Below are 23,811 nucleotides of genomic sequence, written 5' to 3' on the forward strand. Positions count from 1 at the left end.
TTCACCGGCGGCTGGCGTCGAGGGGCGTGGCCTCGTAGAACGTTCGCCACAAGCTCGTGGGAGAAGAGGCGTGTGGGAAGCGAGGCGCAGAGCAGCCTGGGAAGTGTAGTTCGGGCGGGACAGCCATGGCTTCGTGGTGGGAGTTGAGGTTCCGGGACGCTGCAGAGGCCTGAAAAGAGGTAGGTTCGTGGGTCTCGGCTGTAACCAGGCGCGGACAGAGGGTCTCCTCTGCTCTCCTTCGGGACGCCTTCCGTCATCTCGGAGCCGAGGGCTGTGTTGCCATGGAAGTGTCCCCTAGACTAGTGCAGCCTTGGAGCGGGGAAAGCGGACTGTTGTCCACGGCCGTACGGAAGTCTCCCCGGAGGCCCTGGAAACTGGGCGGCTTTGCGGGGACTTCGGGCTTCAAGAAGACGGTAAACTGGAAGAGTCTCCTGGGGCTTAAATAAAGACGCGGCGGGGGAGCTGCGGCTTGCTTGTCCACCGCGGATCCTTTGTGTGTGCTCTGAGATAAAGGGTCCGGGGAGGGTCAAGGACACTGCACACTAGCGACTCTCGCCCCGCCGATGCTAGGCCACCAGAGATGAGGTTTGCTTTTCATCCTTACAGGAGGAGTGTGGGGATTGACAAAATACTCGTGTTTCCTGAAATGGACAGACTCACTCCCACTCTTAAGCCTCTTCCCCAAGCAAATGCAGTTATGGGGCACATAGGCTTCGAGTGCTCACTAAATGACAAATCATGCGCAAGGAGCTTTTTCTGTTTTAGTCATTCAAGCCACGTGGCAACAGAGTACGTATAGCAAGTTACTGTGAGAAATGAAGCTTATCCGTCGTTCTGGAGCCATAGGGTAGTAGCAGGATTATTAAAGTGGCGGGTGGAGAGCAGTTCTTTTAACCCGCACTCAACATCGCCCTCTAGTGGTGAGGCTTTTAGTGTGTACACAGTAGAAAACTTTTCTTCTAATTATTTCTTCCTTTTTCTTTGGAGCTGGATCCCTCTTCTGTTTCTCTACTTAGGGATCTGGTAGAAGGTAGTAGCCGATAAAGTAGTTTGAAATGTCATGGGCCAGTTCTTTGTAGCGATTGTATCAATGTTTCTTCATTTGTATACATCATAGTCTTTTGTTCCATTCTAGATGCATACAACAGCAATACAAAGAATGGGAATGTGTCATGGTTCAGTGGGTAAAGGAGCCTGTGCCAAGCCCGATGGTAGAAAGGGAGAACTGACTCCCAAAGGTTGTCCTCTGACCCCTATTCAGGGAGCTAAGTTCTCCCACCAACACCCAATAAATAAATAAATAAATAAATAATCCCCCCCAAGCAAAAGTTTTAAAAGTAATTAAAGAGAAAAAAAACAATAATAGCAGAGTCTAAGACTCAGAAAAAAGTTAGTTTCAGTTTCTCTATTTGGATAGCACACAAAACTTGTTGTCTGCTTATTATGGGTGCCATGGAGGACATGAAGATGATACCTTCCACGGGTACTTAGCTCCACTTAGTTTTTTGTTCTGAAACAAACATGGGCTTTGGTAACACAAGCATTCATTTGCCATATGAAACGATTTGAATGTCTGTGGCCTTAGGTCTCCATCTACCTACCCTTCAAATTCACAAACACACCTCTTCCCCCCAGGAGTTGACATCCCTAGCCACGCCCATGCAGCCCAGCCTGGGCTAAGCATTGATGCAGTGCTGTTGAAGGACCCTCGTCTGAGTTCCCTTTTTACACTGCATTGGTCTAGTCTGTTGTCTCATCTGTTTCCCCACAGGGACTTTAAACGTCTCTGGCACAGCACAGGAAGCATCTGATTAATGAATGATTTACCCATTTAAGACCTCGTTAGATCGTGTGGATAGTCCTGTGAACTGGTAAGTTTGGCTTTCATGAGATTTAAGCATGGTTTTAGCATCTAGTCTCTGGTGATGTTTATAGAAAGCAGAATGAATGTATGGCTTGTCCACTTTCCCTAACTATGCTGATTTAGGATGAGACACTTAGCCATTCCCCCTTTTCCTTTGTGTGTATGTGACTGTGAGTGTGGTGTATACACCTTGAGGCCTGAGGATGTTTGCTGGCGTCCTGCTCTGTCCCACTCTGCCTTACTCCTTGAGACGGTATCTCACACTGAATTCGGAGCCAGGCTGATATTTAGCAATCTTCCATTCCTCCATAGCGCAGGTCATAGGCCCCAATGAGATCATGCCCAGTTTTTTTTTTTTTTCTTGAGACAGCGGTTTTGTGTGTGTGTGTGTGTGTGTGTGTGTGTGTGTGTGTCATCTTGACTGTCCAGGAACATGCTGTGTAGACCAGGCTGGCCTCAAACTAAGAGATTCGCCTGCCTCTGTCTCACAAGTGATGGGATGAAAGAGATGTACCCCGATTGCCTGACTGTGTCTGGCTTTTTATATGGGTGTTGGGCTTTGAACTCAGGTCCACATGCTTAGGCAAGAAGTGCTTTTACCTGCTCAATCATCTTCCCAATGTTTTTTCCTTTTGTCTCTTGTCTGTCTGTGTTTTTTTCAGACAGGCTCTCCCTATGTTTCTTTCCTGGCCTCCAGCTCCTAGGCCCCAATGACTTCATGTAGTTGGGAATGTCGTCACATGTCATTGCACTCAGCTGATTTCTCTTAGCTTGCATATTTCTTTGGAGGTGATTGGAACACAAGATTAGGGTAATTGTTGGGGGGGGGTCATGCTTGGGAGCTCACAGCTGGAAGGGTCTGGAGACCTGAGTCTGGGGACCCAAGCTTGGTTTCTGACCTAAAATTCTGGACAGAGAATAAGTTCTGTACTGCTGTATCAGTGGTGTCCCCTAGGTTTAAATAAAGCATCTCAAAAGGTGTTAGAAAGAAAGAGAGAAACAAAGAGAAAGAAAGATTGCTGCTTAGACTCTCTACTGGCAGTTTGCTCAGTTTTGTTTTAAAGATTGTATTTTTAATTCTGTGTATGCATGCTTGCAGGTATCCACGGAGGAGATAGGCATGTGATGCCCTGAAACTGGGCAGTTACAGGCTGGGAACCGAACTTGTGTCCTCTGCAAGAGCAATATATGCTCTTAACTACAGAACCGTCTCTTTAGCCCTCCAGCAATAAAGATGCTTAAAGATTTTGAAGTCTGCATGAAATCTAAATCAATTAATATCCCATTTATTTTATTGTTTGTGTTTATGAATTCATCTGTTTATAGCTGAGACTTGGCACCTGAAGTTTTTTCTTCTCTTGCCGTTTTGATAGACCATAGCTCACTGGGTCTGACTCCTACTGTGGATTTCAATATGCTGCGACGAAAACCAACACGCCTGGAGCTCAAGCTCGATGACATTGAAGAGTTTGAGAGCATTCGCAAGGACTTGGAGGTAAGAATTCACTTTTGGCTTTGTAGGGGATACTTCAGACTGTAATAACCTTCAGAACCTCAGACACTGCCAGCCGCTCATTTGAAATCTATTTGGGTGCTTTACAGGCCTCTCAAAACAAAAGTGAATTTCCTGTCACTGTCATAGCAGAGAACTTGCTGGCCTGAAACAACAGAAAATGATCCTTTGACAGTTCTTGCTTTTGGCTTTTTGAGACAGTAGCTATGGAGGCTATCCTGGAACTCACTCTGTAGACCAGGCTGACCTTGAACTCCCTGAGATCTGCTTGCCTTTGCCTCCTGAGTACTGGGACTAACGACATGCACCACCACCGCCTGGCCAGTACTTTTTTTTTTAACATTACTATTTTATTTATTAACCTTTTTCATATATTTTGATCATGTTTTCCCCAGCCCCAATTCCTCCTGTGTCCTTCCTACCTCCTTTCTTATCCAATTTTATGTTCTTTCTCTCAACAATAAAACAAATCCCCTAAACAAGAAAAATAGTCCACAAAAATACCAAAAGTTCATTTTGTGTTGGCCAAGTGCTCCCGGGCATGGAGTCTGCTCAGGTGTGGCTGATACATCTGGTGACACTGGAGATACTGGAGAAAAGTGGTCCCTTGGGCAGCAGTGTCAGTTGCAGATAGCTTCTTGGTTAGGGGTGGGACCCTGCGTCTGCCTCCTCCCTCAGAGCTGAGGCTCTGTCGGCTCAAGCCTGTGCGGGCCTTGTGCGTCTTGTCAGTCTCTGTGAGTGCATCAGTTCTGTTGCATCTGTTGATGCTGTTTCCTTGGAGTCACCCTTCTTTGCCTCTGGCTCTTCCCAGTCTTTCTGCCTCCTCTTCACATAGATCCCTGAGCCTTGAGGGGAAGGGTTTTAGGAAGACATCCCATTTAGGACTGAGTGCTCCAAAGTCTTTCTCTCTCCACACACTGTCCCATTGTTGGTGTCGGTGCTGATTCCCATCTGTGCAGGAAGAAACTTCCCTGATGGGGCCGAGCAAGACACTGGTCTGCGGGCATAACAGTATGTCACTAGGAACCATGTTATTGCTGTTTTCCTTTACCAGAATAGTATTACGTTTTCACTTAGGTCTGTGGCCTATCTAGTCTCAGAGTAACATCACAGCCATTGACATTGTTATAACTTGGAGTTACCAGTGTCTGTCCCCTCAGTGCTGGACAGTAACCTAAGCCCTTGTGCATGTTAAACAAGTATTCTTACACTCACCCACTTCTTGCAATAATTTGGTTGTTTATTGCAAAATCTTTCACATTAGGAACTTTGATTAAAGAAGTCATATCCATTTTCTTCACCACTGAATTTCTGGAATCTAGCTTGTAGTGGAGTACTGCTTATATATTTTTTTTTGTTTTTGTTTTGTGTAGCCTTGGCTGGCCTGGAATCCATTATGTAGACCAGGCTAGCCTTGTCTCCTGAGTACTGGGGTTAAAGGCGTACAATACCACACCTGGCAGCTGTATATATTTGTAAATCTGGCTTTGCTATACATTAATAAAAAAAATTCTTCCATGCCTTCAGGATGAAGTCCAAATTCTTAAGTGATGGGGAATGTTCTTTTGTATATATTGGTTGATGAGTAAAACACTGATTGGCCAGTAGCCAGGCAGGAAGTATAGGTGGGGCTATGAGACAAGGATAATTCTGGGGGAGAGGAAGGTAGAGAGAAGCAGAGAAGGGAGGGAGGGAGGGAGGGAGGGAGAGGCCATATGGTGGCAGAAGGAGTCACATGCTGGGTTATGGGTAAGCCACAGCCTTGTGGCAATACATAGATTAATAGAATGGGTTAATAATTAAGAGAGAGCTAGCCAATAAGAAGCCTGAGCCATCCGCCAAACAGTTTATAATTAATGTAAGTATCAGTGTGTTTATTTGGGGCTGAAGGGTGGCGGGACCAGGCACAACAAAAACTTCTGACTACACCTAAGAGTGGTACGTGAGGTCCTTTATGACCTGGTCCCTGCTCATGTCTCCCCTTTATCTGCCAAGTTATCTTTTAATCTCAGTGCGGTGCACTCTGTGCCCTTTGCTTAATGTGCAAATTTCTCTCCTTGAGTTGGCCTTGCCAGCCCCCAGCTGGATCAAGTTCACTCACCACTCCATACTGACCTCTTGTGGGCATCGCCACTCTCAGTTTTAACTCTTGGTCTGTTTTCTTCAGCTGGACCAGAGGCTCCTTGAAGGCTCTGGACTCTTCCCAGACCACACAAGGGCTCCCTACAAGCCTATTTGCATTTGCTGCTCTAGGAGTTACTTTATTTACATGGCAGGGGACGCTACATCTTGATGTACTCGGCGTGTTATTGGCTTTATTCATATGAAGACAGACAACTTAGGTTTCTCTCGCCCTTCATTCTAGCAACTGTGGTGTTCATAAAGTGTCATCAGTTCTCTCTCTGTGTGTGTGTGTGTGAGAGAGAGAGAGAGAGAGAGAGAGAGAGAGAGAGAGAGAGAGAGAGAGAGAGAGAGAGAGAGAGAGAGAGAGAGAGAGAGAGTGTCCTCATGCCATGGTCATGTGGCAGCTAGAGCACTCTTTGCAGGAGTTATTTCCCTGTTTTCACCATGTTTATTCCTGGGATTTAACTCAGACTCAGGCTTGGCAAACAAGTACCTTTACTCACAGAGCTGTCTTGCCAGTCCAATTCTTTTTTGCTTTTTAAGAATTCATAATGGGAGCCAGGTGGTGGTGCAGGTGGTGCACACATTTAATCCAAGCACTCTGGAAGCAGAGGCAGGTGAATCTCTGTGAGTTCAAGGCCAGCCTGCACTAAGTAAGTTCCAGAACAGGCTATTGAAAAACCAAAACAAACAAACAAAAAAATAAATAAAAAAGGAAGAAGGAAGGAAGGGAGGAAAAGAAGTGACATTAAGAAGTTCACCCCAAATAGCTTTATGAAAAGTATTTCTTAAGAAGCAAAGGAATCTCTGAGAATACTCAACTGGAATGAAATCATTTTAAGTTTCATGTTATGAACAGTTACAGGCTGTTCCAGAGGTGTAAATAACTTTAGTAAAAAAATGAAATATCAAGGAGTAGAGATGGAAAGATGACCCAGCACTTAAGAAAGAGCACTGGCCTCTCTGTCAGAGGACACAGGTTCAGTTCCCAGCACCTCATGGAGGTCACAACCGTCTCTAACTCCAGTTCCAGGGATCTGATACCCTCTCCTGGCCTCCATGGACACTGCACACACATGGTGAGGCTATATGTAGTCAAAACATTCATAAAGATTTTCTTTAAAAAGACCAGAGCTACACATGATGACACAAACCTTTAATCCAGCACTTAGGAGGCAGAGGCAGGGAATCTTTGTAAGTTCAAGGCTAGCCTAGTCTACACAGTGAGTTTTAGGTCAGCTAGGTCTACATAAACCCTGTCTTGAAAAACCGAGGGGGAAAAAAAAGGACAGACCAGAGCAAGGAAGAAGTGCACAATTACAATGTTAATACTTGAGAGGCAGGGGCAGGAGAAGTTGGGACAGCCACCCCCCCATGTGCTGGGACTAAAGGCGTGCTTTACCACCTGGCTCACGAGTAACAGGAAGTTCAACACACACACAATTTTACTTATTATTATATATATGATTTGGTTAAGTGAGGGTGTTTGTCTTCCACAATGCATGTGCAGAGGTCAGAGGACAGCTTTTTGGAGTTGGTTCTCTCCTTCCACTCTTCTTGTTTCTGTTGTATACTTTGGGCTAGCTTGCCCATGAGCTTCTAGGCTGTCTCTGCCTCTTAGCCTGGTGTTAGGAGTGCTGGGATCACAACTACCCACCAACATATCCAGTTTTGTTTTATTTATTATTTATTTTAAAAAAATCATGGGTTCTTGGGATTGAACTCAGATTGTCAGGTTTGTCCAGTATCTTACTGGCCAAGTTCCTTATATTGCTATTTAAAAGGTAAACATAGGAAATTTCATATTTGTGGGCCTTTTAGGTTTTGGATTTTTAGCTTAGGGATGATTGATCTCTAAGCCAATGCATAATTTTTCCAAAATCTGAAAAAAAAGAAAAACTACACCCAAACATTTTAGAGACGGGATCCTCAACCCAGCCTTATTTGATTTGACTGTAATTCATTGATGCTGGGATTTGAGGAGTCACAGTTCACCAGTAGGTGGTGGAATTACCATCATAATTTCAGTGATCAGAGCAGCTGAGTTGTGCTCCTAGTAAAAAACTGTAGCTAGAGCATCTGTCATTTTTAGAGTTATTATCATCTAATGCCATCTTTATAGTCAGAGAGTGGTGGCTATGGGAATCTGTAGTCACTTGTGACTTAGAGCAGGACCTCTTTTATGAAAGTCCTTAGTCCAGGCTCCAAATGGCTGTAAAGTCAGTCTGGCCTCCTATGACCCAGACTGCACCTATTGCTGCCACCACAGGAGGATTAAGGGCTGTGAATCAGAGGGACCAAAGTCTTGATTGGTTGAACTGTATTGACCTGAGCATTGAAGGTACAGATAGTGTAAGAGAATGTTTGGAAAGTGGGGCTTACTCACAAATTGTCTGATCTTGAGAAAGCCTCAAACAAAATGTTCATGGACCATGGTATTGTTCAGATAGATCAGTTTTTGCTCATCCACGCAAGTTTGACAGGCATAGAGAGAACCGAAGAGCACTTTGTGGAGAGGACACATTGTGTACGTCAGTAGTGAAGAAAATTTTTGTTGGTGATAGTAAAACATATTCAGAAGCATATACTTTAAGAGATTGCTTTGAACACTTCAATAAGATTGAAAGTAGTTGTGAAAGCAGTGGAACAGAGTGGATTTGTCCTCATAACTTGTGCCAATTATCATACAGCTGATTGAGAAATGGCACTATTGATTGCAGCATTTTGACATGGAAAAGGCCCTTTTTGAACAAGAGGGTATCCACTGGATAGGAAGGAGGCCAGGGGCAGGGGTGGGTCTGGTGACTTTTGTAGGTTGTGAAGAAAATGTTGGAAGTACTGGAAGTAGCTTTAGTCATGGCGGCAACTTTGGTAGAAGACAAAGCTACAGTGGCGGTACAAATTTGTAAACAGTCAGGCTGTGGTGGTGGTATAGATTTGTAAACAGTCAGGCTGTGGTGGTATAGATTTGTAAACAGTCAGGCTGTGGTGGCGGTACAGATTTGCAAACAGGTCAGGCAGTGGAATCTAAGGTAGGCATGGTAGTGGTTGACTGTATGGTGGCCACAATGAAGGGAATTTGGCAATGGTATAAAGAATTACAGTGGTGGTGAGAACTATCATGGCTTTGGAAATCAGTCAAATCTAGATCCATGAAGTAAGCAAGCAGTTTTAGTGAAGGGAACTCGGGCACTTGTGGGTGGTAGAAATGTGACATAATTCCTGTTTCACCATGTAGGCCAGGTTGGATTTGAACTTGTAGCAGTCCAACAGCAGAGTTCTAAACACGGCAGAGAAGGGCTTCCATTTTTAGAAAGAATTGTCAGGAAAGCTATAGGTTACTTAGGGACAGTTCAGCCAATGCCTTAAAGAAACTTTTTTAGGAAAGCAGCAACAGAGGGAGTAACATCCATATCAGGCAGGTTTCTGCAAGGGAAATAGGAAACCCTTCTCAATCAGGAGTTCCTCAGCCACAAGTTGAGACAAGTGTTGCAACTGTTGATGCAATGCAGTGCAGCTGGATTGACACAACAGTCATCTGTCTGTTGTAGATTTTCTTTTCATTGCTTGTTGAGTAGTGGCACCAAGAATAAAGAGGAAATTTCCTAAAAAATTCAAAACAAAACAGGCTGGGATATAGTTTGGTTGTCTACCATGCAAGAGGCCTTGGGTTCAATCTCTAGCATCATCAATAAACAAATAATTAGCTTACAGAATTGAGAAGCCAGAAGGAAATCCCCAAACTAAGACCTACCCCAGGTAACATCATCTCTTCTTGTGTTACCATAGTTGTGTACAGCCAGGTAGGCTGTAGGGTTTTTTTTTATTTTTTTATTTTATGAGACAGGGTTTCTCTGTGTAACCATCCTGGCTGTCCTGGAACTTTTTAGATCAGATTGAACTCTAACTCCAGTGATTTACTTGCCTCTGTCTCCTGTACTGCAGGGATTAAAGGCATGCGCCACCATGTCCGGCGAGGCTGTGGGTTTTTGGTGACTACTAGTCATGTCATTTTTCACTGGTTCTCATTAAAAAAGTTTACTTGAAACATCTTTTGTTGCCCCATATCTAGCATCTTCAACTGCAGTTCCTGCTGGGCCTCTGTATTGTGCCCTAAATCCCACCACCTTTTCTTTGTGTCTCTCAGTGTTGTAGACTTCCCCATTGTAACCCTGAACTCTGTATATATATAATAGTCTCCATGCCTGTTGCCTTCTAGATAGTGACATCCTGGAAGACAGCTACATTTTCTAAGGTTGCATGCCTATATCCCTCTTGTAACTATTCTAAACTTGGGATATCAATTTATTGTTTATTAGCCCCCAACTCTGTCCCTTACCCAATACCTAGCACATGGTAAATGCTAGCTAAACATTTGTTAGTTGAAAGAATGTTTTTCCTAATTTTTTCTTTCTAATGTACTTTCAGACCCGTAAGAAACAGAAGGAAGATGTGGAAGGTGTAGGAACCAGTGATGGAGAAGGGGCTGCTGGGCTCAGCAGTGACCCCAAGAGCCGGGAACAAATGATTAATGATCGAATTGGTTATAAACCCCAACCTAAGTCCAACAACCGCACATCTCAGTTTGGAAACTTTGAGTTTTAAAGATGGATTCTCTCGAATGCCAGACCTCTAGAATGGAATAAAATGATGGCAGAAATACAGAACAGATTTAGAGAATTAAGTGTGTATAACCAAGCAGAATGTTTTCTGTCTCCTGCAGGGAGAAATAATGTCTGCATGAGGTTACTGCTGTTCAACTTTTCTGATAAGATAGAAGCCAAATTCTGGCTTGTTTCTGGAAAATTGGACTGCGGAAAGCTTACCTGATTTTTTGTTTTTAAAAATAAATATATTTTTGGGAGAATGTGAGACATCCCTAAAAGTAGTAGCAATGAAGTCCCCAGCTCTGAGAGGTAATTGCCACCAAAGGTGATGCCATTGTCTTTGTCTTTAAAAAATGACCCCAGACCCGGACACTTGCAGTTGACGACACCCTGGATTTTCCCTTCACGTGTGTATTCAGTATTTGGTGACTGCTGAACATCCTGCAAGCAACAGAGATCCCAAATGAGTGTGCTCATGGCTGTAACCCAGCGTGTGGAAGACTGAGGTAGGAGTCTCATGCACTGGAGGCTAGTCTAGGATACAGAGTGAAATCTTGTCTCAAAATGTTGACAAAACAACAACAAAACCAAAACCATAACCATGAAGAACCAAACCAACCAAGACAAAACTTCTACCCTCATGGAGATTGGATTCTAATGAGCAAACTGTCAAATTGACTTACAGAAAGGCTTTTTACAATGAGGGAAACACGAGACTTTCTAACAGTATGAGGCACTCTAATTCTTCCCTTGGGACTCGTCTAAGAGTTCTTGCAGCAGGAACTCATCTGAATTTTGGATACTTTTGCACCACGCCTCATTTTACCATAAAAATCCAGGCAGAACCAGCTGTGGAAGCCAGAACATCTGTAATCAAGTTTCAAAGAGACTCCATAGCTGGATTTTACCCAGGCTTTTGGATAGTTTGTGAGTGATGTATATGGAAAGGTAGAAATAGAGGGAGATGTGTAGTTTCCTTTTTTTCTCCAAGCTTTTTTACAAAACCTTTATTCCAGTTTTATTGATGATCCCTAAGTCCTGTTACCTTACTGTCTTAAGAAAACAATAAAAGCCAGACACATGCTGTAGATAGGGGACTCACGTTATTGCAGCCTGCAGAGGCCTTACAGAAGGGCAAAGAGAAAAAGATTCTGCCTGCACCAGAGCGTCTCCAATGCAACTCCCCAGTAGTTCCCATACTTGTTTTCATGCCTCCTGTATGTCTTGTCTTTTGTACTAACATAGCTGACATGCAGAGGGCTGTGTAAGACAGTGCCGAGGATTCATGCAGGGCACACCTTTCTGAGTTTGCAGAAGTGAACCAGAGTTCAACCATGGACTGGTAGGTAGGAGATTTGAACCCGGGCAGTCTGCTTTCCAAGCCATGTTTCTAAGTGGCCTTTACTAAGTTGCTTTCTTAGTGTTCTTGGCTGGAAGCTGTGTGTGTGTGTGTGTGTGTGTGTGTGTGTGTGTGTGTGTGTGTGTGTGGTTTCCTCTTCGATTAGTTTTGTGCAGATATGGCCATTTGATGAATGAAAACTGGGCGTGTTGGGGGGGGAGGTGGAGAAGTTTCTATTTTTAGGTTTCCTAGAATTTCCATGCTGTCTTATTAACAAAATGAGACAATTATTCATCAGTAGACTAGGACTTATTGCAGCTGCTGATCTTTTTTTGGGCATGACATCGTTATGTTTCAATTCACATCTTAGGACCTATTTAGTTCCAGATTACCAATATCCAGGAGGTTAGTCAGGTGCTGGTAAAGATACTGACCTTATTCAGAAGAGTGACTTTTCATTTTCCTGAAGTCTTCAGGGACAGAATAACTAGTAGATAGAAAAAAACCTAACACGGCTTGAATGTGCCTGTCTTGTGTGGGGTACCTTATCCATATTGCTCTTAATTTAAACAGACGCTATTACTCCTTTGTGTGTGTGAGTGCACACCCTAGGCCTGCTAGGGATTGAACCTAGAGCCTTAGAAAGGCACATGCACTAGGCAAGCACTCAGCCACCGAACTATACCCATAGCCATTTGTTTTTGCAACAGTGTCTCTCTCACTCTTTGAAGCCTAGGCCAGACTCTGCTCAAGTTATGCCCATCTGCAGCCCTCTCTGGCTCCATCTTCATAGCTGGTTCTGAGATCCCTGCTGCTATAGGGAGACTGACATGCTGTGGAGCATCTTTAAACACAATACTTGGGTGCTGGGATTTCCATTCTGTTTTCCAGGTTGCTGGACTCAGGCCATTAAAGGGCTCTTGGTGGGGGCACATCTGCCACCAGCATGTGTCCCTCCTCCTCACTTCCCCTATACCCAGAGTGGTGCACTCCTTTGGAATTCCCTCCGTTCTCCCTGTCATCAAGAATCAGAGCTAACCTGACTGGCACTGAGGCCTGAACTCTCAGACTCTGTCACACTTCTTTCTATATTTTCATGGTGTTAATAACTCTTCGTGAAATTCTTGCCCAAAAGGAAAATCCACCTGTGTTCCCCTGTACCCCCAAACTGAAGACCTTTCATTAGATAGTCCAGGTCTTTCCTCATGACCTTCCTGCCTCAGTCTGCCAAACACTGGAGTGACATGCAAGTGCTACCACACTTGACTATCACCTGCCTTTTATAAACGAGAAAACTAAGGCTTAGAGATGATTAGAATAGTTTTTCCTAAGTGGTGGAGCCCAGATTTGAGCCCACTGTCCCCAAAGACCACGTTTGTCAGAGCATACTGAACGATTGCAGGGGTGATGATGAATGACTAGGTGCTCTACGGGGCCAGCAGGAAGACAAACACCAACAACACTTTGCCACTACCCCAGTGATAGGCAAGGTCCAGCAGAGAACTTCCTAGAAACCAGTGCTCCTGCCTGGTGGCACGAATATAGATTATGAATCATGGATGAAAGAAAGGAGGCAAAAGTTAGCTTCTGAACTCAACAATCCCTCCTATGCTGAAAAACTCCAGCTCTGTGAAGGCTCTGTGTCCCATGCACGAGGCCATGCTGATCTGGCAGGCTCTAGCCCAGCTTTTTAGTAGAGTAAGATGACAGCAAGAAGGCCATGCCATCTAAGAGACTGACACTGTAGAGCCTATGATAATGGCCAGTCTCTGGAGACTCATTTGGAGACTACTTTGCGTAGACAAGACATGCATAGAATCACAAAATCAGGATATTTATTTTGTTCTCTTGCACACAACACTTAAAACATTCCAATTACAGCAATTCTGCTCTCTGGGAGCTTACAGTCTCAAAACAGTCAACAGGAATGTAGACCAGTGATTAAGGCATTACATCAAATGCAGACTTGCCATTTAGACTCATCTTCTGAAGTGGCTGGAAAGGGCAGGTTCAAGATTAAATGACATAATGTACACTTTGCCTCAGTCTCCCAGTTCTAGTAAGGAAACAAAGCCCACAATATGAAAGGGAATCTGGGACAACCCTACCATAGTAGTGAAGAAACTTTGATGAATGCTGAGGAGGTTCCGAATGTGGCAATGGGCTGTTGCGTGTTCTTCCATCTCGGAAAGGAGTTAGTACCTAGGATCTGTAACTCTGGGGGAGGTGATCCTTTACCCAGGTTTCTAGAAATTCTAATGGGGTGTCTGCTTCTTGAAGCAAACTTAAGACCTCATCTTGTTTGTAAATACCAAGTTCTAATTGGTAAGATAATTATAGCCACAGCATTGTAATGTCTACTGTATCAGAAAGCTGAGAGATTTTAAAAACGAAGCTGCTTGGGATAAAAGACAGAAAGGGAAGAGTGGGCAGGGCTAAAGAAATTCAGACATAGTCTTCCCACAGAAGAAAGGAGTTTAGATAAACAAAAGAGCTGGGTATTAAAGTTCAAGAGCATAGGACTAAGCTTACCTCAGAGCGGCACTACCACACCCTCTAGAAAGCTAGTCAAGGGTCTCAAGTGCAGGTTTTGCAGTTACTGCTTCTAACCTGAAACTACCCTGAAGAACCATGTCAAAGTGAGGTTTCTCTTGATTTCAGATGCACAGCACCTTGTCCTAACTGGCCTTGGCTCTTCTCACCTCACCGATAAGGTCCTGTTTCTGATAGTTTTTATGCGTGTTCTCCAGGTGTTGAGGGTTAAATAAGGCCTGGCATACATTAGATAAATGATCCACATCTGAGCTGCACCTCAGCCCCTGGAACGTGTTTTATGGCAGCTCATCTGGAGATCTCTAGAAAGCACCAGGGTCACCACTAAATGTGGTTTCTGTATTCCCCTGGGTTTATTATTCCTTGGGTTCTGAGATAACAGCACAGGCTATTTGCACCTTAATGTTTGGCTCTGTCAGTACCTGTCATTCACTGTGCAGTGCTAAAAGCCAGCAGAATACACTGAAGTAAGAGAAAAGCAAAACTCTGAAGTTAATTTCTTACATTTTTTTTAGCCTCTGCTCTGTAGGCTTATAACCTTTTCTTGGTTCAAAGCCACTAAAGTACACATTCCTTGTTCTCCAATGTTTAATTGGCACCCATAGAGAGAAAGTATAAACTTCAGAACCACAACACCGGGCCAACAAGATAGCAGGTTTGTTTCTTCTGCTCTGAGGCACCATTGAATCTAGCACCAAAGAGACCAGCATAGGAAGAGTCACTTTAAAGAGGTAGTTTGGGAACAAGCCTATATGTAGACTAATGATTGACAGAACATCCAATGGGATTCTTCATTGAGAAAAGGGTTTTGGCCACTGTGATCTGTGTAAATCCCTACAAATAATAAAGTTGGTCAAGCAGAGGATGGGAACCTATATAGTACACACTGAGAAAAATCTAGCTATTATAAGATCATGCCCCACGTATCTCCAAACAGAAAGTTGGGTTTTTGCCTTTCTGGTCTTTGACAGGCTGACTCTGCACTGTAGATCAAAGGTCTCTTGGCCTTCAAACTACTTCCAAGGAACCCCAGATCTTTAAAAGTCAGGACTAGGTACTTTACATATGCTGGTAAGTGTACTTTGGCTATAGTCCCATATAAGTGTGTGTGTGTGTGTGTGTGTGTGTGTGTGTGTGTCTGTGTATATGTGTCTCTGTGAGTGTGTGTGTGTGTGTACAGAAAGCATATTTGGAGCTAAATAATTGTTTGTGGAGTGAATAAGTATTGACCAGCAGCATTTAGATGTGACATGCCATCTACCAACCAGCAACCCAGATTCTTAGGCCTGATACCATATATCCCTACCCTCTGTCCCAACTTTGCTATTTTAATGTTGACTCAGGGTAATCCTCTGGACTGTCAACAGAAACATCACCTAGGAACTTGGAAATGCCAAATTTGGTGGCTCTAGAGTTGAGGTCCACCAAGTAGTGCCTTAACAAGCCCTACGGGTGATTCTGAAACACTCTAAAGTTTGAAAATCATTGGTTTTGAGGAACACACACAAAAACAATAGGAAAAAATACAAACCCTTGCTTTGTTCAATTGGGACAAACTAAAGCACTGAGTCAAAGTAAAATGCCAATGGTTTTATTTAACAATCCCTATTTCTTTGTCTCAAATTGATTGTCTTGTTTTTGTTTTGATTGGTAAATTCATTTCTAATCAAAGTGTTAAGTGGGAACACAAGTGGATGATAGAGCAAGAATACATACTCCACAAACTCTAGGTCTGTATTTAGTCCCTAGCCACTCTCCACACACTACTAGTATTGTGGTGTAACACACCACACCTAGAGAAAGGCACAATATGTTTCCACTCAGTGAGTTAAGACTGGAACTTATTTTCTAGTGTGAAATTTAAGTTCCAGCTTGGGTGTCCCTAATTACCATCAATCCTGTTTGAAGTTAAAATCTCTTTCTATCACTGACCCAGAATCCCATCCACCAAATACACATATTATCTGTTTAAAATAAAAATGCCCCCCCAAAAAACTAGAAAAATAAAAGGAAGCAGATAACCAAGTCATTAACTAGGAAGCTACCTGGATTAGACAAAGCTCAAGATTATGAGGGAGAAGACATCTCACAGGTGGCTTCTCAAGAGAAATGTCAATTTCATCTCAATAGAAAAACCACTCCTCAGACTGTCAACTAAGCCTCTATTCAATAGGTGTGTGCATAAAGAGACAGGAGAGAGAAGGGGTGATTGGAGAGGGAATCATGTCTTCCAGTCCCAAGATGCTTCCTACAGCAAACGATAAGGCCACAGTGGAGTCTGGCGTTAATGGCAATGCTCTGTGATGTCCACTACCACCGCCTTCTTCCAGCTGAAGAGAAAGTACCCTGTCCCTGCGCCTGCTGCTACTGCGATGCACAGGTACCCATTGTAGGTCATGAAGATGAGCATGAGGAAGTAGCTGATGACCACCTGGATGATGTGCAGCACTGTCTGCAGGAGGTGGGGGAAGCTGAGCATCTGCTGTCTGGGGAGTGAGCAGAGACAGGAAAGTCAGACTCCAGAGTCTGCAACATTAGCACAGCCTCCAACTGGCCTGTATTGCAGCTTCTGGGAGCTCGTGCATGTGTGGGTGCGTGAAAAAAAAAAAAAAAGATAGAACCTTTGATTTTCCTTGAGCTGGTCTCAAACTCACTGTGTAGCCAAGGACAGCCTTGAATTCTGATGCTCCCAACCAGTGTTGGGATTTTAGGCACACATCATGCTTGACTAGATCTAGCTTTTGACATAAAGGAATCAAATGCATTCTGTCATTCTTTTATATCTTGACTATACATTCTTAAAATGTCTATTACTATTTAGCAAATATTTAAAAAATTGGATTCCTTTCAACTTCTTTCAAAGTGGCAAACACTTGCAATTTGCATGTATGTACCTTTGCAGACCCCAACTTCCATAACCCACTATTGGGAACTTCTAAAGTTACATAGAATCATTAACTCATGCAGAAAAAATACCTGCTTTGTTACATTATTAAGACAGCTCTCTAGAACTTTCCTTTGGCTATGTTTCATCTTACCCAACAGTTTTGTGTGTCTCCATAAGGATGGTTCCATTTGGTCCTGGCACAGGCATGGAATTGTATCGAATGCTAACTTGAGATTTGCGCAGCAGACCTTCTCGGGCTATCTTGAGTCCTTCATAAAACATTGCTAGTAAAAACACTGCTACGAAAGCTCCAGCCATCTCTAAGGAAAGGAGGAGGTAATGACATAGTCAAAATCATCAGCCAGTGTGCTGCCAGCCACAGCGGCACTGCCTGTGAGCCCAGTGCTTGGGAGGATTATGAGTGCAATCAGCCTGAGCTACACGGCAGGCAGCTATCTCAAAACAAATAAAACGGAAAAAATACCAGTCTCAGTTTGTGAATAATTGGATGGCTGTCTCTTTACTCACTCAGTAGAGATAAGAAGTTATTGAGCCTGATGGTGGCACACGCCTTTAATCCCAGCACTCGGGAGGCAGAGGCAGGCAGATCTCTGTGAGTTTGAGATCAGCCTAGTCTACAAATGCTAGTTCCAGGACAGCCTCCAAAACCACAGAGAAACCCTGTCTCGAAAAACTAAAAAAGAAAAAAAGACTGAAAAAGTAAAAAAAGGAATAGCCAACTGTTGTTCTGTTGTTTAACAGGGCTTTGGTGTGCAGCCCAGGCTGATCTTGACCTCCTGGAGATTCTCCTGCCTCAACCGCCTGAGCACTGGGACTTCAGGTGTGCACCACCACACCCAGCTAAAACAACCTGTTTTCAAAAGTGCTGCCTATATATTTTGATAAGCATTTTAAGAGATTATGTATATATAGTGAAGCACTGATACGATGAATGTATTTATATGATTAATTTAAATTTAACAGACTACTTGAAAGAAACACTTCCCCCTCCTTTTCCAAAATCAAATTTGTTTATTTCAGAAATAAGCTTGACACCTAAAGCAGTTTAAGTGATCATTAAACCCATGCAAATACAATTTAAATGTAAAGCATACCAATGTATTACAGATACGAAAAGATACCTTAAAACTAAGCATGACTCTACGATATGTCAAGCACCAGGGACATGGAAACCACACTCTGAGGCAGAAGAGGAAGCACTGGTTAAGAGAGTTCTAGAAAGTATGGCACTTGTTTTAGCCCTGTCATACTGTGATTTAGGGCAAGCCATTTCATTATAAGGCTTATTTATCTGTAAATAGGCAGTTATGTGATCAAAACCTTTTCTTTTCTCTTTTTTTTGAGGCAATGTCTATGTAGTCTGGCTATCCTCAAACTCTCCATGTAGACGAGGCCTTGAATTCACAAAGATCCTCCTTCCTGTGCCTCAAAAGTGCTGAGATTAAAGGTATTCACTACCATACATGTCAAGATCAACAGTTTTTAATGTAGGGTTATGCTGTGGTATTTGAATATGCAGTAACAACTTAGCAAACAAGAAAAGGATCGCCAAATCTTAATCTGGAATTTTAATTATTTTTCAGTGCTCCAAAACATACACATTAATTAAAGGAAGCTCACTGTAGGATCAAAAAAATTATGTATTTCATCTTCTGACTGGGGAATGGGAATTGTGATGATTATGTAGCAAACTGATCTGGTTATAGGACAGAAAGAGGTGCTGGATTTCCAAATCTATGTCACTGTTTCTCACACGACAAGATCATCTGATGGTTACTCACCTCCAGGTGTGTTGATTACCAAACCGGAAAACAATAGTTCCACATTTTTAAAGCCAAAGTAGAAGGTCATAGGCTGTCAGAAAACCAAAGCAAGTCAGTTAGAGAAGACTGAAGACCCATAACACATCCAGACATCCAGACAGGAAGGAACACTTGAAGTAGTGGGAGGCAATGTATTGGGCACTAAGAATCTCCTCTACCACCACCCCATTTATCTTTTCTACATGAAACAGTACTTAACTCAGGAAAGGGTGAATTTCAAAAGAAAGGATTAACGAGAGAATTCTAGAGAGTCTTGTTTCTGGTGTTGCCACATGAATACAGGAAGATCACCTGACTTGTGGGGAGGTGCAGTCTGCTTTGGTTTCTCTCTTTGACCTTCCAGTGCTAAAACACCATCTTCTATTAAGCAAGTGTGTGGGCAAGGGCCATCCTCTGGGACACGTACCATCATCATCATGCTGTCTCCTCCACCATGGGAGTGTGAGGCCGAGGTGGTTTGGTGATGGTGAGGGGGCATGGTACTGTTGTGGTCCATGTGGTCCATCCCCATATGGTTCATGCCCATATGGTTCATCCCCATGTGCTCGGAAGTATCCAGTTTTCCAGAAAAAGATGAGAGTCAGCAGAAAAGTCTTTCAAGAAAAACAATTATATATTAAGGACATAAAAATATTTTCTTGATACTTTGTCTACACAGAACTTTGCCCAGTGAACAAACACTTTCCTAGATACAGAAGTAACTTGGACTACTAAGGATCACCTTTGAGACAAAGGACAAAGGGCTTATACTTAAGGCTTGAGATTACTCCTTACTCTGCAGAACTCCTCTAAGAAACAGATTTAATGTGTGCTCAAAATAAATACAAATAAATGGAGGAAAGAAGCCTGTTCAAATTGTAGGAAATAGATCTTTTGAAACAATTATCTATTAACATTAACAAAATGTAATTGCTCTTAGGCTCTCCAAGCATAATCATCAGTAGATAAAAAAGCCAGGACTTCAGATAACTCTCCTAATTGGGATGGCCTGTGCTTAACCAGGATGTTCAGATTCCACAATCAGCTTTGGGCTGTTTTAAATCTGAAGAAAGGTCTGCTGCAGCCTCAGGCAAGGAGTGTGCCCAGCCTTCAGACAATTTCAGTGCGACTAGGACATCAGAGTTAAGAACATGAAAAACAAGGTATAAATTGAATATTCTATATTAAGTTAAGCTCAGACACTACAAATTCAGCCTTGTGTCTTTGTTCCATGTTAATACTTTACTGCAGAAGTCAACATGAGTTAGGGAGCAGTGACTCCCACAGCTGCTGTGTGGACAGGGGACTGGGAAGTTGGGATATAATGTGCAGGGGGAGATGTTCATAAAAGCTGTTTTTGTTTGTTTGTTTGTTTGAAACAGGGTTTAGCGTGTCTGTATAGCCTTGGTTGTTTGGGAGCTCACTATATAGACCAGGCTGGCCCTGAACACAGAGATCTACCTTCTGAGTGCTGGGATTAAAGGCATACACCCCCTATTCTCGGAAAAAACCCACCTTTTCTCTAAGGTGTATTTTTATTTGTATGAGTGTTTTGCCTGCGAAGCAGGGAAGTAAGTAAAATAATCTCATGATGTAATCAGGTAGCACGATGTCACTGAGATGCGGAGAAGAGATGCACCTGGACCAGGAAGTACATGTCTAACTCAAGAACACGAAGTTTGCAGCCACCTTCCCTCAACTCCTACCCCACGAGTCTATGACAGCAGGGTTACATAATTCTACTGCACAGGCATAATCAAAGTGCCCACTTTCAGCTTCAGTGACTGCCATTCCAGAGTTGAGAGTCTACCGAGTCCTCAACATCATTGTTACGGTGCTAAAATGTTGGTCAGAGGTTTTGCTCATGAAATTTTATAATAAATACCAATTAGCAGAATATGTAAAATAGTGAGCCCACAAGTGTCAATGATGAGACAATGGGCCAGCAGTTAGCAGTTTTCCTTTAAAAAAGGAAATTATGATGTAATGGTGGGATTATTGGTTATAATTTAGAATTATGAACCAAACAAATAAAATGGCATCAGAATAAAAGGAGCCAGAATGACTAATAAAGACACACAAACAAAAGTTAGCAATTTTTTTTGAGCCTTTTAATTGTTTTACTTTTTCATTAACTGAACTGAATTTTGGTTACATGATGTGGATAATGTTTAGATAAACAACTATCAAATCTGGCATTTCACATTATTTTTTATTAAATTTATTTTTGTTTTAAATTTTATTTAACATTCCAACCAAAGTCTCCCTCCCCACCCTACCCTCCCATTTACGCCTCCCAACAGGTAAGAGTCCAATGAGGAGGGGACAAAGTCTGGTACATTAAGTTGGGGCAGGACCAAGCCCCTTCATTATTTGTAACAGCCAGAACCTGGAAACAACCTAGATGTCCCTCAACTGAAGAATGGATAAGGAAAATGTGGTACATTTACACAATGGAGTGTTATTCAGCTGTAAAACAAGAACAAAAACAAAAACAACCCCCCCCCAAACCAATGTAATCATGAAATTTTCAGGCAAATTGGTGGAACTAGGAAAAAACTATCCTGAGTGAGGTAACCCAAATTCAGAAAGACATATACTGGCATGTCCTCACTCATAAGTGTGTATTAGACATAAAGCAAAGGATAGCCAGACTACAATCCACAGCTCCAGAGAAGCTAGGTAACAAGAAGTTATCAATTTTATTTTCTTCCTATGCAAGGCTGGAAAATGTAACATTAGAAAAGCATAAAACATAGTTTCATTCTGTATTATCGACAGAAATCCAGGCCATGGGGAGGCAGTGAACATTTTATTGGACCTTCATTTCTAAGAGACAGAGGGAGATAAAGAAATGAAGCAGACACAGTCTTTCCTTAGAGACTCAGAGTGGAAGGGAAGCTGAGCAGTCACTCTTCATGACACACACTCATTAAAAAGCAGGAACACAGCACCACAAACTACTTGAGCCTCACACCCTTGATTTCTCTGAACTCTGATAACACTGTTTTCAGTAACAATATTTGAAGACCTGGCAGTTTCCTTTTGTTCAAGTGGTATGTACCAATTAGAGAAATCTGTGTAATGGCAAATATTATCAAAAACTCTTGAGACAACTCAGTGACCCAGTGATTCATCTGTTCAAAGCTCAAGAAAAGCTCTAACCTATGCAGCTGCTGTGCAGTGTCATGTGTGTAGACTACATTCCATTCAACCACAGCAGGGAAGAGAGCAGGATGAGAACAGTTTGTTTTTCTTATAGTGCACAATGGACTTCTGTAATGGGAACCTTCTGCAAGGCTTACCCAGGACTATGCCAAAACAAATTTACACACACACACACACACACACACACACACACACACACACACACACACACACACACACACACACACACACGTAGATAATATGTTTCAGGAAGAACTTAAAGAGTTTAATTATGAAAACATAATAAATAATGGCCAGTATTAATAGCTCAGTGGCAGAGCACTTGTGTAGGCAAACTGAGGCCCTAGGATCAATCACCAGCATGGAAAAAACAATGGTTCTATTTTATTTATTTTTAAAAATATTCTTATTTACTTTTACTGTATGAATGCTTGCCCTGCATGTACATATGCTCACCACATGTGTGCCTGGCCCCTGTGGAGGTCATAGAGTGCATCAGATCACCTGGAACAGGACATAATAGGTGGCTGTGAGCCACTTGTGGGTGCTGGGAATTGAACTTGGGTCCTCTGCAAGAGCAATCCGTGCTTTTAACCACTGAGCCAGCTCTCCAGTCCCCTGAAACTTTAAATAATAATAAGCAAATGCCCATTCCCTCTAGAACAGAAATTCTATTCATAGGCAGCAAAATGGTATTTGTTGGTTTTCCTTTGATCCAAGCTCATGTATTTTAGAGCAGAAATGGATATTGATGGAAGAAAGAGTAAGTCAGAACCCAGAGGCACACAGGCTGTCTGCCTTATTCATGCTTCCCAAACTTCACAGTAACTTGCTCTCTAAGAACTGTTTTCTGTAATTTGGCCCCACCCTCACCACCTCTTTATAAGAACCGGTTCAAGGTCCACAAAGCAACTGGTGTACATTTTATAGAACCAAGTTCTCCATTCTAAAGCAATTAGTGGAACCTGAGGGAGGGCAATGACAGTAAGAGGTTGAACTTAAAATCTCTGCGATAAAGCATTGATTCAATGGGTTTCTGTTTGGACATGGTAATTCCATGCTAAAAATCAACTTTCTCTTTGTTCCTTATCCTCTATCATTTCATCAGGGTCACACATCATTAACTAAGAAGAAATAACCAAACATAGAAAGAACAGAAAAAAACAAAAACAAAAAAATCCTTGATTCTTAACTGGTAAAATCTACTTGCAATATTGTCATGTTACTGGACTTCTTAAAAGATGGTAGAAAGACCAGAGATACTGTACTTTTATTTATATTGTTGCCATTCAGATTAAGCCAGTTTTCTTGAATAGAATTCAAGTGGGACCCATATTAGAAAACCAGCTTTGTATCAGAAAATGTAGTGAGACCACTTAACAGCTGGCTGTGGGACTTCCTAGGCTTAGTATGGACACATAGATTGTTAAGGAAATACAAGTCAGTTTAGAACTGCCTTCAAAACAGAACAACATATGGCACAGATTTTAAGGAACCTAGTCCACATAACCGCTAAGAAGGTTTCTTCTACTCAGCTTCTCAGGAGTGTCTGAATTTGGTCCTGCTGCCCTGGTGATGGGTAAATGGCGCTCTCTGCCTGTAGAGTCCATGTGCATGATGGGCAGTCCCACTGTTCCTTCTGTGCCCTCCTTCCTTGCATCTAAGCATAGGTGTTTCTGGTGGAATATTTAGCTGGCGGGACAGAGAAATACTCGCTACAGGTATTTATACAAATACCTTTCTTTCTATTACAATTCAGTCAGTCTACCCATAGGAACTATAAGAAAAGGCAGTTTCCCCTATCTTCTCTAACAAAGATTCACCTAAAAGATTAGCTTGAGGCAGGTTGCAGCACAGACCTGTAATCCCAGCATTTGGGAGGCAGATTGAAAGTTTCAGGCCAGCCTGAGCTACTTAAGGAGACCCAGTCTCA

At 42.6% G+C, this 23,811-nt stretch overlaps 2 protein-coding genes across 7 annotated transcripts in view; one reads left to right on the forward strand and one right to left on the reverse strand.

Annotated features, from left to right (window-relative positions):
• Positions 1 to 46: 46 nt before the first annotated feature.
• On the forward strand, positions 47 to 11,196 carry Cdc26 (cell division cycle 26). Of its 3 annotated transcripts, none has more exons than XM_040757400.1 (5): positions 47 to 179; positions 1,772 to 1,871; positions 2,527 to 2,675; positions 3,238 to 3,359; positions 9,930 to 11,196. In XM_040757400.1, exons 4-5 carry the CDS (start codon positions 3,279 to 3,281, stop codon positions 10,104 to 10,106), a joined length of 258 nt encoding a protein of 85 aa, XP_040613334.1. In that variant the 5' UTR covers positions 47 to 179; positions 1,772 to 1,871; positions 2,527 to 2,675; positions 3,238 to 3,278; the 3' UTR covers positions 10,107 to 11,196. The 3 variants fall into 3 exon arrangements, with proteins under 3 accessions (XP_040613334.1, XP_040613335.1, XP_005075175.1); XM_040757401.1 differs by having other exon boundaries at positions 2,527 to 2,653; XM_005075118.4 differs by lacking the exon at positions 2,527 to 2,675.
• The window catches only part of Slc31a1 (solute carrier family 31 member 1), a 33,751-nt gene continuing 17,110 nt past the window's right edge, over positions 7,171 to 23,811 (reverse strand). For 3 of the 4 annotated variants that reach the window (XM_040757395.1, XM_040757396.1, XM_005075119.4), the window contains 4 exons: positions 19,138 to 19,324; positions 18,690 to 18,762; positions 17,039 to 17,207; positions 13,261 to 16,486 (listed from right to left, as the gene is read on the reverse strand). In XM_040757395.1, coding sequence (XP_040613329.1) covers positions 16,285 to 16,486; positions 17,039 to 17,207; positions 18,690 to 18,762; positions 19,138 to 19,272 — 579 coding nt within the window. In that variant the 5' untranslated portion in view covers positions 19,273 to 19,324 and the 3' untranslated portion in view covers positions 13,261 to 16,284. Of the gene's footprint in view, positions 9,107 to 13,260; positions 16,487 to 17,038; positions 17,208 to 18,689; positions 18,763 to 19,137; positions 19,325 to 23,811 lie in introns of those variants that run through there. The other variant, XM_040757397.1, reaches the window with a different exon arrangement.

The sequence above is a fragment of the Mesocricetus auratus genome, unplaced genomic scaffold, assembly GCF_017639785.1.
Source record: "Mesocricetus auratus isolate SY011 unplaced genomic scaffold, BCM_Maur_2.0 Super-Scaffold_100014, whole genome shotgun sequence".
NCBI lineage: Eukaryota > Metazoa > Chordata > Mammalia > Rodentia > Cricetidae > Mesocricetus > Mesocricetus auratus.